Source organism: Mandrillus leucophaeus, unplaced genomic scaffold (genome assembly GCF_000951045.1).
Source record: "Mandrillus leucophaeus isolate KB7577 unplaced genomic scaffold, Mleu.le_1.0 Scaffold18, whole genome shotgun sequence".
Taxonomy (NCBI): Eukaryota; Metazoa; Chordata; class Mammalia; order Primates; family Cercopithecidae; genus Mandrillus; species Mandrillus leucophaeus.
Window position 1 is genome coordinate 5,584,751 of NW_012101809.1, and position 14,709 is coordinate 5,599,459.

At 36.3% G+C, this 14,709-nt stretch overlaps 1 protein-coding gene across 2 annotated transcripts in view; it reads left to right on the plus strand.

Moving 5' to 3' along the window:
* Positions 1–14,709, plus strand: part of SLK (STE20-like kinase) — a 60,830-nt gene continuing 46,121 nt past the window's right edge. For both annotated transcript variants that reach the window (XM_011977509.1, XM_011977511.1), the window contains exon 1: positions 1–256. In XM_011977509.1, coding sequence (XP_011832899.1) covers positions 107–256 — 150 coding nt within the window. In that variant the 5' untranslated portion in view covers positions 1–106. The remainder of the gene's footprint in view (positions 257–14,709) is intronic.

The window sequence follows — 14,709 nt, forward strand, 5'->3', positions numbered from 1 at the left end:
CGCCCGCCGCCGCCAGCCGGGCTCGCGCGGGAGAGCAGGGAGGAGAAACTTTGCCTTTTATTGTTTTTAGTCCTTAAGTGCAAGGAACTCTGTGTTGGGAGGAAAAATGTCCTTCTTCAATTTCCGTAAGATCTTCAAGTTGGGGAGCGAGAAGAAGAAGAAGCAGTACGAACACGTGAAGAGGGACCTGAACCCCGAAGACTTTTGGGAGATTATAGGAGAATTGGGCGACGGAGCCTTTGGGAAGGTGTACAAGGTAAGAAGGAGAAAACGGGAAGTTGTACTGCGAAGATAAAACAGCCACTGGCCTGGAGTGGCGGGAGGACTTCTGCTCCCCTAGTCCCTTTCCTGTCTCTTGCTCCTTCTTTTGACTGTTACGGTTCGATGTAACTTTACTTGGCTGGTCATCCAAGGAGTAGGTAAGAAGTCGGGTTTACGGAACAAAATGGGGCCTGGATGGAGTTTAAAGAGCGATTGGAAAGGGAGACAGGGTTATAAAGTCTACTCTGTAGTACTTCAAAGGAAATGAGAGTGTTCCTTAATTTATAGGAGGGGTCTGGTTGTGCCCTTCAGGTATTTTAGAATGGGAAACTCATTGCACTTTGCAGTGGATTTGTCTACTGCCTGCATTCGCGTGCATGCTTGTAGTGTAACAGTTCCCTTTTTAGGGTCCAGGGTATTTTTCTGGTTGTATCTAGAGCTAATACAGAACTAGTTGGGATCAAAGTGATTGCTACTTGCGGTCTCTTCTTGAGTTGGTTGCTCTACAGCATACTATAAAATGGAATGGAATTTCTGACAAAATTTCCAAAAGAAGACCTTCATGTGGTACTAGTTTTAAATATATTTATAGTAAGCATTGACTAGAAGTATCAGCGCTTAAGAAATTAAAAACACACACGCATATATTTATTTCAATAGGAAGAAGCTTGGCGTTTCAACCTGAAGGCGCTAATGTTAACTGTTTACTATCTCCTAGTGATATGGTCTCCTAGTAATAATATATCTCCTAGACATATGAATGATGTCATTGGAGTATTTTCATCCTGAAGGGCGAATTTTTTATGAGACAGCGTTTAGGGGAAGGACCCACAGGGTTGCCTAGAAGTGAAAACGTAAGAAAATAACTTACGTTTATACAGGGCTTTGAAGTTAAGTACTTTCAGATAATTTGGCCCCCATAAAAATCTTGTGAGGTAGGCAGGTCAGTATTAGTATCCACATTTCACAGATGAAGATATTGAAATTGTTCACAGCCACATGAGTCTCAGCCTAGACTTGAACTCAGGTCTTCTGAGCCCATATTTAGTATTGTTTTTTATTTTAACAGTCACTGGAAGAAATGAGAGCATTTTGCCCACTACTTTTTTTTTTTTTTTTCGCCCTTTGCCCAGGCTGGAGTGCAATAGCGCGATCTCAGCTCACTGCAACCTCCCCTTCCCGGGTTCAAGCGATTCTCCTGCCTCAGCCTCCGGAGTAGCTGGGTTTACAGACATGTGCCACCACGCCCGGCTAATTTTTTATTTTTAGTACAAATAGAGTTTCTCTATGTTGGTCAGGCTGGTCTCGAACTCCTGACCTCAGGTGATCCGCCCGCCTCGGCCTCCCAAAGTGGTAGGATTACAGGCGGGAAGCCACCATCCCCGGCTGCCTACTACTTTCTAAGCACCATTATACTTCTGCCTTTGCCCTGCCTCAAATGCATCATGTCAAAACCCCAGTCCTCATTCTTTATCCAGGCTGAAGTATCTACTCCTCTCTGTGTGCTTTCAGAACACATTGTTCACATGGCTATTATAGCACTCGTCACTTATTACAGTTAATGTGTTTATGTTTCTATAATAAAATTAAGGGCCAAAATTTTGATATGTATTTGGGTTCATCCACTGCCTTAGCATATAGTGATGTATCTGTTTACTTGTTGAAATGAAAGAATGTGTTTTATCTACATATGAATGCTATCATGGAAGCTATCATATGCTGTGGAAGTTGGCAAAATAAGCTTTGTTATTTGTGTGGAGGGTAGAGTATGGGTTTCAGCAAGAGCTACATAAGATGCAAGGCTTCAGTGTAGTGGGAAGATCACTCCTAGGAATCTAGAGTTGTGTTTTAGTGCTGGCTGTCAGAAACCGGCTTTGTAATCCTGGACAAAACACATAACTTCTCTGGGCCTCCGTTTTCTTAGCCATAATACTGGCTTTCTTAAGAGTTGAGATTCTTTCACCCATTAAAGTTCTGTGAGTATGTACTTAGCCTGGAAAGGCAAAAATAAATCCTCAAGGCACCTAGAATCTTGTAGTTAGAAGGTGGTAGGTGATTATGGGCAGTTTTCATGGTGTAAATATGTTTTATCGAATATAAACAGTTTAGTAGTAAGAGCACTGGCTCTGAAGTTGGAATATAACAGCTCTCTCACTCAATAGCAGCATATGACCTTGAACAAGTTTCTTATTTGTCCTATACCTAACTTTGCTCATCCGTAAGATATCCTCAGTGTGAGGATTAAAGAAGATAATAAATATAAGGCACATTGAAAGGGCTCAGTAAATGGTAGAAATTACATTTAGAGCTCATAGATGCAAAATATCGGGTGAGATAGGAAAAGGAACCAAGAAGATAATAAACCATTTTGTTGGTTTCTAATGGCATGGGCAGATTGTGTGGAGATACTAAAGCCCTGTGTTATTCTTTCACGACACTTTCTGCAAAATGTGATCTATCTTCCTATACTGAGACATTAATTGAAAATTTTCTGAAAAACAAGAGTCTTATTTCATGTAGTTATTTGAGCACTATAAAATCGTGTCAAGAAGAATTTCTGTGGTCTTGATGACTGTATTTTAGTATGATATTTGAAGAGCATGGGCTGGCACTATTTTTTCTTTTTTCATTTCACTGCTGTCTGCTTCTAAGGAGTAGTGTGTGAGTTTTTTAAAAAATAAAATTTGAAATTAAAACTTGTCTGACTTCTTATGGCCTCTTTTTTCTAAAAGTTTTTGTTTTTCAAGATTCCGTAGAAATTAAGGATTTATAAACTTCCTTATATTTGGGGGAAAAAGCTGTGGAACCTTAACATTGTACATAGTAGTATGTAGTAGAAAACTGTTTATAAACTTGATTCTATCATTTGCTTATGGAAATTGGTAACTTACAAAGATCATATTGTAAATAGAGATGAGGTTGAGGATCCCATTTCCCAAATGCTTGGAACCAGAAGTGTTTTGGATTTTGGAATTTTTTGGATTTTGGAATATTTGCATTATACTTAGTTATTGAACATCTGAAATTGAAAATGCTGTAGTGAGCATTTCCTTTGAACATCATGTCATGTTAGCACTCAGAAAGTTTCAGATTTTGGAGCATTTCAGAGTAGATTTTCAGATTTGGGGTGTGTAACCTATAGGTAATCATGTTGTGTATTTAGTTTGTGTCATTCTTCCATGGTATACTTGTTGTATTCCTTCCACTCAGTCCAGCACTGTACACATTTAGCAGTTACTTCCTTGCCTGAAAAAACTTCACTACTTTAAATTTATTTTCTCTTTTAAAAATAGTATTATTTGATATATAAATGAATATAGGTCATATCCTTCACAATTTTTTAATCTTTGGATTTCTTTTTTTTTTTTTTTTTTGAGATGGAGTCCCTCTCTATCGTCCAGGCTGCAGTGCAGTGGCGCAATCTTGGCTTACTGCTATCTCCGCTTCCCAGGTTCAAGCAATTCTCCTGCCTCAGCCTCCAGAGTAGTTGGGACTACAGGTGCATGCCACTGTGCCTGGCTAATTTTTTGTATCTTTAGTAGAGACAGGGTTTCACCATGTTAGCCAGGGTGGTCTTGAACTCCTGACCTCAGGTGATCTGCCTGCCTTGGCCTCCCAAAGTGCTGAGATTACAGGCGTGAGCCACTGCCCCCTGCTCCCCCCACTGGATTTCTTTTGTTTTTAACAGAAAAAAAGAATGACATAAGATATTAATTGAATTGCATTTCTGGAAAGCTATATTATCTATTAAACCAGTTGAAACTAAATTCTTGGCTGTGTGCTGAATGAAAGTGATTTCTGTGTGACAACTGATGGCTTTGTGTCTTTTAAAAAATAGTAAAATATATAATCTTTGTATTAAAAAGTATGGAAACATATACATTTAGCAGATAATGAAGTGAATTAATTATTAACAACCATCAGTGTCAAGGAATTCTGCCAACATCCGAGAATCCCTGTTGTCTCCTTTCTGTGTCTAATACCTTCTCTCTCCCTAAAGGAAACCACTATCATATGTTTAAATTATTCGTTTTTTTGTTTTTCTTAATCATTTACTGTCTAGGTTTATATCCCTAAATGTTATAAATTTAGTTTTTTATGCACTTGAGCTTTATATGAACGGAATCATATTGAGCATATTCTTTTGTGTCTTGCTTCTTTCAAAGTCAGTATTATGTTTGTGAGGTTCATCTTTATCACATAGAGCTGTAGTTCTTTTTTATTGTAGCATTGTATTCTGTTATATGATGATATCACCAATTATTTACTATTGTACTATCAGTGGATATATTGGTTGCTTTCAGTTTTTGGCTCTTACACAAAATAGTAGTTGCACATATGCATGAGTTTCACTAAGCGTTAATCCAGGAATGGAATTGCTAGGTTATAGGGTAGTGTATCTTTAATTTTACCAGATGATGCCAAACTAATTACACAAGTTTACATTCCCACCAGCAGTTTAAGAATTTCCTTGCCCTGCATCTTTGCTAACATTTAGTGTTGTCAGAATTTTAAACTTTTGACAGCCTGATAATGTGTTACATTTCTTATTGTGTGTTTAATTCACCTTTCACAGATTACTAAAAATAATTCTTTTAATATATTTTTGGTAATCTGAATTTCTTCTTTTGTGTTCGGGTCTCTTACTCATTTTTCTATTGATGTCTTTTTGTTTATATGTTGAGTGTGTGTGTGTGTGTGTACAATATATGTGTTTTGAATTTTAACTGTTTGCTGGTGATAGTTATTGCAAGTATATTCTCATTCTGAGACCTGTCTTTTCATTCTCATTGTAGTGTCTTTTTATGAATTCTTTAACATGGTCCAATTTGTCAGTTTTTTCCTTTATAGTTGATGCTTTTTGTGTTATGTAAGACATTTTTTCCTAGCCTGTGATCATGAAGATAATTTTCTATATTATCTTCTAAAAGCTTTATGGTTTTGCTTTTCTTTGACAATTAGATCTACAATCTACCTAGAATAGATTTTTGTAAATGGTGTGAGGTAGGGGTCCAGTTTCATTTTTTTCCCCATATGGATACACGATTGTTCCAGAACTATTCACTGGAAAGAAAAATATTTCCCCACTGCTCTGCAGTGCTGTGTTGTGTAGCATGTGTCTGTTTCTGCATTCTCTGTTCTCTTCATTGATCTATTTGTCTATTCCTGTACCAGTATCCCACTGTCTTAATTAGGAAAGCATTAAAATAAATGTCTACTGTTTCTTCAACATAGTTTAGTATTATTCTTGGCCCTCAGGGCTTCTGTGTACATTTTCGAGTTAGCCTGGTTGAGTGCCAAAAAAAAAAAAAAAAAAAAACCAAAAAAACAAAAAAACCCTGTTTTTTTGGGAGAGATCTCATTGAATTTATAAATTAGTTTTGGAAAAATTAACCTCTTTTTGATATTGAGTCTTCCCACCTGTGCATGTTTTATCTCTGTTTAGGTCTTTTTTAGTATCTTAATAATGACTTACAGTTTTTTCCCTAAAAGTTTTGGGAACACAAACTACTTCAAGGATGTTTTAAACACTTTGTTTTTCCTGTTCGTAGCCTTTTGAGAAAGGATCCATGGAAAACATATTTTTTAAGAACTTGCCTGTCTAAATATGTCTTTATTATAAGGTCACAACTTAATATATATAATTCTAGTTTAAAAGTAAGTTTTTAAAGAATTTTTAAGATTTAGAGTCTGTTAGTTTTGAAGACTTTCTTCCATTCATTATCTTCTGGCTTCAAGAGTTGCTGTTGAATGTCTGATACCATTTTGCTTCCTGGATCCTTTGCCATCTTTTTCTCTTAATAGCCTTTAGGATTTTCTTTTATCCTCTGTTCATGGTGATGTACTTTGATGTAGGTCTCGTTGTCGTCTTTGTTTTGCTGGGCTCTTGGTTAGTCCTTTCAATCCAAAGACTTACGTCCTTCAGTTCTGTGACATTTTCTTGTATTATTTATTTGACAACCTCCACCCACCACTTCCCCCACTAATGACTCTTGCCATGGTCTTAAGATTCTTCACGTCCCTAAATTCAGGGTACACTTACCATTCTTACTTGACCTATCAGGACCATTTGAGATACTTGACCATTCTTTACTTTAAAAAGTTCATCTTTTGGCTTTTAAGTCACTATACTCTTGATTTTCCTTCCACCTCTGTGTCTGTTCCTCACATTCCTTTGCTGACTCTTCCTCTTTCTGTCTTTAAGGTGTGGGAATTCCACAGGGCTTGGGTATAGGCCGCCTTCTCCTGTGGCTTCAGTTACCATCTAAATGCAATTTCTGTCTCTACCCTAATACTTCCCTTTTGAACTCTAGATCTACACATCCAACCGTCTGTTAGAGATTTCTGCTTAGATGTCTCACAGATACCTTAAACTGCAAGTCCAAAAGATGAACTAATTCAGCTCATGATGTCAGCCACAAATTTGCTCCTTCTGTGTTCCCATTCAGTAATTACCACTTCCATCTACCAGTTGCATAGGCCAGAGACCAAGAGGTCATTTTTAACACCTGTTGCTGCCTTCCCCTCCAAACCTAATTAAGCACCAAGGCCTGTTAATTCTACCTACTGAATATTTCTCAGATCTACTTGTTTCTTTCTTCACTGTCGTTTCACTAGTCAAAACTGCTGCAGTCTCTTACTCAGACCACTGCAATCTTATTGGTGTGTTTTTGGGCTTCATATAATCATTTACATGATTCTTTTAATCCTGTAATCATTTAATATATTCCTTTGTATTGGGCTTCTTTTGCTAAACATTATATGAGTGAGTTTCATCCGTGTCGTTGCATGTAGTAATCATTTGATCTTTTTCTTTGCTTTATGGTATTTTATGAAATATTATAATTTATCCATTCTGTAGTATTTGGATTGTTTACACTTTTTGTATGTTAAGAATATGATTCATGGCCCGGTGCAGGGGCTCATGCCTGTAATCCCAGCACTTTGGGATGCCAAGGTGGGAGGGTCGCTTGAGCCCAGGAGTTCAAGTACAGCCTGGACAACATAGGGAGATCCCATCTTTATTTGTTTTATTATTATTTTTTTTCTTGAGACAGAGTCTCACCTCTGTCATCCAGGCTGGAGTGCAGTGGCGTGATCAACTCCCTGGGCTCAGGTGATCCTCCCACCCCAGCCTTCCAAGTAGCTGGGACTGTAGGCACCTGTCACCATGCCCAGCTAATTTTTGTATTTTTTGTAGAGATGGGATTTTGCCATGTTGCCCAGGCTGGTCTCAAATTCTTAGGCTCAAGAGATCTGCCCACCTTGGCCTCCCAGATTGCTAAGATTACAGGTGTGAGTCACCGTGTCCAGCCTTAAATTTTTTTAATTAAAAAAAAATACGATTCATGAATATTCTTGTGCATTTTGGTGCACATATGCCATTTTTTCTGTTGGTTATATACTGGGAAGGAATTTTCTAGGTCATAGGTTATATGTATTTTCAGCTTTAGAAGATACTACCAGTCTTCCAAGGTGGTTGTACCAATTTACACTCGCGTCAGTAGGGTATGGGAGTTTTCCCAGTTGCTCTCTGTCTTCACTTACACTTGGTATTGTTACTAATATTATTAATGTTTTTTGTTAGCCATTCTGTTGAGCGTAGTGGTTTTATTTACATTTTCCTGATGACTAATGAAGTTGAGTGCCTTTTTATGTGCTTATTCAATATTTGGGTATCTTTTTTTGTGGAATTCCTGGTTATTTGCCCAATTAAAAAAAAAAAAACTATTTTGAGGTATAATTTATATACCACAAAATTCACCCATTTTAAGTATATAATTTTGTGAGTTTTAGTAAATCTGTATAGTTTTGCAACCATTACTACAATCCAGCTTTGGAACCTTTCTGTCACCCATAGAAAGTTCCCATGTGCCTATTTTGCAGTTAGTTTCTATTCCCACACCAAGCTCAAGATAGTCCTTACTTGCTTTCGAAATGACTCTGTAATTTTGCCTTTTCTAGAATTTTTTAATAAAGGGAGACATACAATATGTGTTCTTAACATGTGTGACTTTTTGCACTTAGCATAGGGTTTCTCAGTGTTGGCACTACAGCCGTTTTGGACAGGATAATTCTTTTTTTATGGAGGGCTGTACTATGCACTGTAGGATGCTTCCCTGACCCTACCTCTTTGTGACAACCTAAAATACCTCCAGACATTGCCAAATGTCTCCTGGATGGCAGAATCGGTACCACTGTTTGAGTGTAATTTTTCAGGATTCACCTGTGTTATTCATTTGTCTATTAACATTTTTGGTTATTTATTTTTTCCTTAATGATTTGTAGGATATGAGGTCCTTTTTCTACAATGTAGATTGCTTTTCATTTATTTAATTCTTTTTCCTGATCCATAGAGGTATTTTAAAATTAGAAAATAAATTTATTAGAAAACAAAGGTTGAAAATAAACAGAGTGAACAAATACTGCTTTTGCTTGCCCCAAAACCTCAGTAAAAACTGTTACCTGGCTAGGTGCAGTGACTGATGCCTATAATCCCAGCACTTTATAAATTTGAGGCAGGAGGATTGCTTGAGCCCAGGAGTTCAAGAATAGCCTGGGCAATATAGCGAGACCCCATGTCTACGGGAAGTAGTAAAAAAATTAGCTGGGCATGATGGCACTCGCCTGTGGTCACAGCTGCTGAGGAGGCTGAAGTGGGAGGATCCCTAGAACTTGGTGGAGGCTGCAGTGAGCTTTGATTGTGCCACTGCACTCCAGCCTTGGTGACAGAGCAAGACCTCGTCTCAAACAACCTCAAACAGCTATTATCCCTTAAATTTTTAATATTTTTTCATACGAGTTCTGCATTTCCTTGTTAAATTTTTGCCTTGATATTTTATCTTTTCAGCTACCATTTTGAATGGGATAGTTCTTCCATTATGTTTTGCAATTATTGTTTGGATATAAGAAAGCTATTAATTACTATTCTATAATATCTTAACCTTATTGATTGCTCTTATTGTTTATTTTCCCCTCAACATTGAAATTTTTCAATCCTATAAAAATGTTGACATGTAAAAGAAGTTGTATGGTGAACATACATGTATCCACTACCTAGATTCTACAGGTGTTCATATTTTGCTATACTGACTTTATTACACACATCTATCCATCCATTCATCCATTTATCCATTCATTATCTGTTTCTCTTTTTCATTTTCTTTTCTTAAGGATTTTCTCCTTTCAATTATTTGTACCCTTGTTTTTTTTTACTTGTCTAATTATGTTAATCCTTTCTGAACAATTTTAAATAACTTGACGTTGGAAATGTTAGTAATTTAGTGAATTATTTTATACTATATTTTCTGGCACAATTTTAAGGTTTTAAACTTTCCTTCTTAGTTTTCTGTTTTCAACCAGAAAGTTATTGTTTATGTGCTGACATAGACTTCTAGATAAAGTGACATATTACTTTATTCCCATGTTTCTTCTTTGTAAATCTGTGTTTAAATTCACACAGATCTTTAACACAACTCTGTAACAGAAGCAGTTAATTCTTATTTTGCCACAGTAGTGTCTCTATGCCAAGGTACACTTCTGCTTGAATATAAGATGCTATTGTTGTCACTGTATGAAATGTTGCCTTTTTATTATAAAAATCTGTCACTTTTATGTACCAAAATGAGAACTGAGATGGTTTTGAAATTTCAGAAAAAATTTTAACAGAAGGAACTAATCGATTCAGTGAATTTTTTTTTTCTTAAAGAGGAATCATTTTCAGAAGTAGTTTTTAAGTGATAATCTCATCTCAAGATAATGGGAAGAAAAATGTCAAGACCAGGGCAGTTATTTTATATTCCTGTGTTTCTTACTAACCTTCTGTTTTTTATCTGTAAGGATGTAACTACTGAATGTACGTATGGAGTATAAAAACAATATTTTATTGTTCTTTTAATTTATAAGATGATCAACTTTTCCAGTTTACCAGCTTATCGGCCCACACTTCTTCCTATAAATTAATGCTGAAATATTAGTTAATTTGAGTGCTTTCTTTAGAAAGGGAAGGTATTTGAATCATCCCTCCTTCCATCCCTTCCTCCTCTCTTGGAAAGTGTGAGCAAAGTTAATTTCATTTATCTTTGTATGTTGTCATTTTAGCATCTCAATTTTAACGAAATGCACTGGAAATCAAGATATTTTATTTTTTAATTTTAATTTTACTTTTTTTTTGAGACAGGATCTTGCTCTGTTGCCCAGGCAGAAGTGCTGTGCCATGATCTTGGCTCACTGCAACCTCCGCTTCCCAGGTTCAAGTGATTCTCATGCCTCAGCCTCTGGAGTAGCTGGGATTACAGGCATGTGCCACCACACCCGGCTAATTTTTGTATTTTTTAGTAGAGATAGGGTTTCGCCATGTTGGCCAGGCTGGTCCCCAACTCCTGGACTTATGCTATCTGCCGGCCTTGGCCTCCCAAAGTGCTGGGATTATAGGCATGAACCACTGTATCCAGCCAAGATATTTTATCTTTGCTTGTAAAGCATGTTTTATTTCCAGTTGGTATGTTGTATGGCATGAGCTTTATAAAGTCTCTTAAAATTTTAAAGGTCTGTGTTATGGCTTATTAACATTTAGAGATAAAGTAGAGCCAGGCGCGGTGGCTCATGCCCGTAATCCCAGCACTTTGGGAGGCCGAAGCGGGCGGATCACGAGGTCAGGAGATCAGACCATCCTGGCTAACGTGGTGAAACCCCGTCTCTACTAAAAATACAAAAAATTAGGCAGAGCTTGCAGTGAGCCAAGATCACGCCACTGCACTCCAGCCTGGGCGACAGAGCGAGACTCTGTCTCAAAATAAATAAATAAATATAAAGTAATATTACTTAATTTATTTCAGAGTATCCTGTCAAAATTTTATAAAGAATGGCCGAGAAACTACATACCATGTCTGATTTTGGATCTTTAAATTAACCATGATAGAATCTTTTTTCTGGCTCCCTTTTTTTTTGTCTGTGCCCTGATGGATGTGAAGTGGTGTCGTCCCTGATTACTAATGAGGTTGAGCTCCTTTTCATATGTTTATTGGCCATTAAGTCTTTTGGGCTCTCTCTTTTTCTCATTGATTTATGGGGGTCATTATATATTTTGGATTCTTATCCTTTGTCAGTTATAGATGATGTACATATTTTCTTTTGCTTTGTGGTTTGTCTTTAGGATGTTCTTTTTTGCGTAGACATTTTAAGTTTTAATATAGTGAAATTTATTAACTTTTCCCTACGTGGCTAATGTTTTTGTCTTTAGAAATTCTTCCCTACCCAAGATGGTGAAGATATCCTGCTGTGCTATCTTTGCAAAGTTTTATGGTATTGCCTTCTACATTAGGTCTGTAATTAAACGGGTGTTGATTTTTGCTTATAGAGTGAGGTAAGGGCCGAATTTTATTTTTTCTATGTAGATACCCAGTTGTCCCAACACCATGTGCTTTAAAGACTGTCCTTTTCTTACTGCTTTGCAATGCTTCCATCTTATAATGGATGTCCATATGCACGTAGTATATTTCCATGACATTCTTTTAGGTTAAATTTTTAGAATTGTTAGAGCAAAACAAACGATTATTAATGCTTAGTTTGAAACTACAAAATTTGTGTAAATTTATTTTTCAATTTTTTAATTGTAGTAAAATACACATAAAATTTACTATCTTGACTATTTTTTAATATCCTATGAAGATTCACCATCTTCATGATTTTTAAATGTCTAGTTCAATGGTATTAAATACATTCATAATGTGCAACTGTCACCACTGCCCATCCCCATGCCTCTTATGTTTTAAAATGAAACTCTACCCTGTTAAACACTAACTTCCTATTTCTTCCTTCCTCCAGCCCTAGGCAACTGTTCTACTTTTTGATACTATGATTTTGATTCCTCTAAGTACCTCATTAAATGGAATCATACAGTATTTATCATTTTGTGACTAACTTAGTTCATTTAGTGTAATGAACCTTAAGGTTCATCCATGTCATAGCATATGTTAGAATTTCCTTCCTTTTTAAGGCTGAATAATATTTATGGTATATATATACACATTTTGCTTATCTACTCATCTATTGATGTCACTTGGATTGCTTCCATGTTTTAGCTGTTGTGTGTTTAGCTATGAACGTGGGTGTACAAGTACCTCTTTGAGACCCTGCTGTCAGTTTTTTAGGGTATATACCCAGGAGTGGAATTCCTAGATCTTGTAGGAATCTATTTTTAATTTTCAGGGGGAACTGCCATACTGTTTTCTGTAGCTGTACCAATTTTACATTTCCATTGATTTGTGCACAAAACAAGAGTTCTAATTTCTCCATATCTTTGCCTATACTTGTTCTTTTCATTCTTTTTTTAAAATAGTCATCCTAGTGGGTGTAAGGTGGTACTTACTATAGTTTTGACTTATATTTCTCTAATATTAGTGATGTTGAGCATCTTTTCATGTGCCTATTGGCCATTTGTATATCTTCCTTGGAGAAATACCTGTTCAGCTCCTTTGCCCGTTTTTGAATTGGGCTAGTTGTGGTTTCTGCTGTTACTGTTGTTGTTGTTGGGTTTTAGGAGTTCTCTGTATATTCTAGATATTAATCCTCATCAGATATATGATTTATAAAGATTTTCTGTCACACTGTAGGTTGCCATTTTACTCTAATATTGTCTTTTAAAATGTATAACATTTTACAATTTCATCAAGTCCAGTTCTGTGTTTTCTTTTGTTGCCTGTCCTTTGGTGTCATATCTCAGAATTCATTGTCAAATTCAGTGTCATAAAGCTTTTGCCTTGTGCTGTCTTCTGAGAGTTTTTTATAGTTTTAGGTCTTACATTTAGGTTTTTCTTTGGTCCATTTTGAGTTAATTTTTGTTTATGGTGTTAGGTAAGGGTCCAACTTCACTGTTTCACATGTGGATATTCAGATTTCCCAGTACCATTTTTTGAAAACACTGCCCTTTTCTCATTAACTGGTCTTGGAACCCATGCCAAAAATCATTAGACCATATATATGCCAGTTTTTCTTTCTGGTCTCTATTCCATTGGTTTATGTTTCAGGACTGCACTGTTTTGATTACTGTAGCTTCGTAGTAAGTTTGAAATCAGGAAGCGTGAGTCTTCAAGCTTTGTTCTTTTTCCAGATTATTTTGGCTATTCAGGGTCCATTGAGATTTCATGTTAATTTTAGGATAGGGTTTTCTATTACTGCAAAAAATGTCATTGAGATTTTGATAGGGATTGCATTGAATCTGTAGATTGCTTTGGGTAGTATTGACATTTTAACAATATTAAGCCTCCAATATATGAGCATGGGATGTGTTTTCATTTATGTCTTTAATTTCTTTCAGCATTGATTTTTTAGTTTTCATTGTACAAGTCTTTCACCTCCTTACTTAAGTTAATTCCCAAGTGTTTTATTCTTTTTGATGCTATTGTAAATGGGATTGTCTTCCTTACTATTTAAAAGTCTTTATTTTTCTTGAATTAATTTCCAGACGTGGTACTTTTTTTGTCTTATTTTAAAATGTTTTTGAAATTGTCTTTTTGTGTTCTGTTTTTCATCTTTTCCAACTATGTAATCTATGCACATTTCCTCGGCTTCTTTATTACACAGTTGTGTTTGTTTCTGCATATTCATGCTGCTCAGAGTCAGTAAGTCCTTGAAATAAGCAGGAAAACTGTGTGATCTGAGAATTGGTAAAACATTTTGGAAACTGCAGACTTAGCCAAGTTTAACTTATTATTGACACCATTGTTGATGTATTTTGACCAATGACTAAATTTTGAATACATAACCAGAACAATATAAATAAAACAGAGTTTGGGAAAGTGGAGAAAATATAAGGATAATATAAAGTGTATTTCTTTGTCTTTTGCAGAATTCAGGAAATGACATAATCTTTGGATTTCTGTAATATTTTACAGAAATTATGGAAAGAATATGTACAGTTGATCCTCATTATTTGCAGATTTTGTATTTGTGAATTTGCCTACCTGTTAAAGTTTACTTGTAGTCCTAAAATCTATGCTTGCGACACTTATTTGGTTATTTGTGTGTATGCGCAAAGCTGCAAAAAAAATTGAATCCTCTGACAAGCACGTTCCCAGCTGAACTTGAACAAGGTGACACTGCCTTGATTTCACCTCTCATGGAGAGATGACCAGAGGATGGAGACAGCAGAGGGCAGTGTAGTGAAGTGCAAGAAGGTCTGGCTGTGGGGCCAGTTGGACAGGATTTGAATCCCAAGTCTGACATCTGTTTTTGGGATGACCTTCCACAAGTCAGTTAACACTTAAATACCTCATTTCTCTTTTGTAAAATAAAGAAAGGAGAATCTCCCAGGATGAATTGTTTTCAGGATTTAAGAATATGATAATCCGGTGGCTCAAGCCTGTAATCCCAGCACTTTGGGAGGCCGAGACGGGCGGATCACAAGGTCAGGAGATCGAGACCATCCTGGCTAACACGGTGAAACCC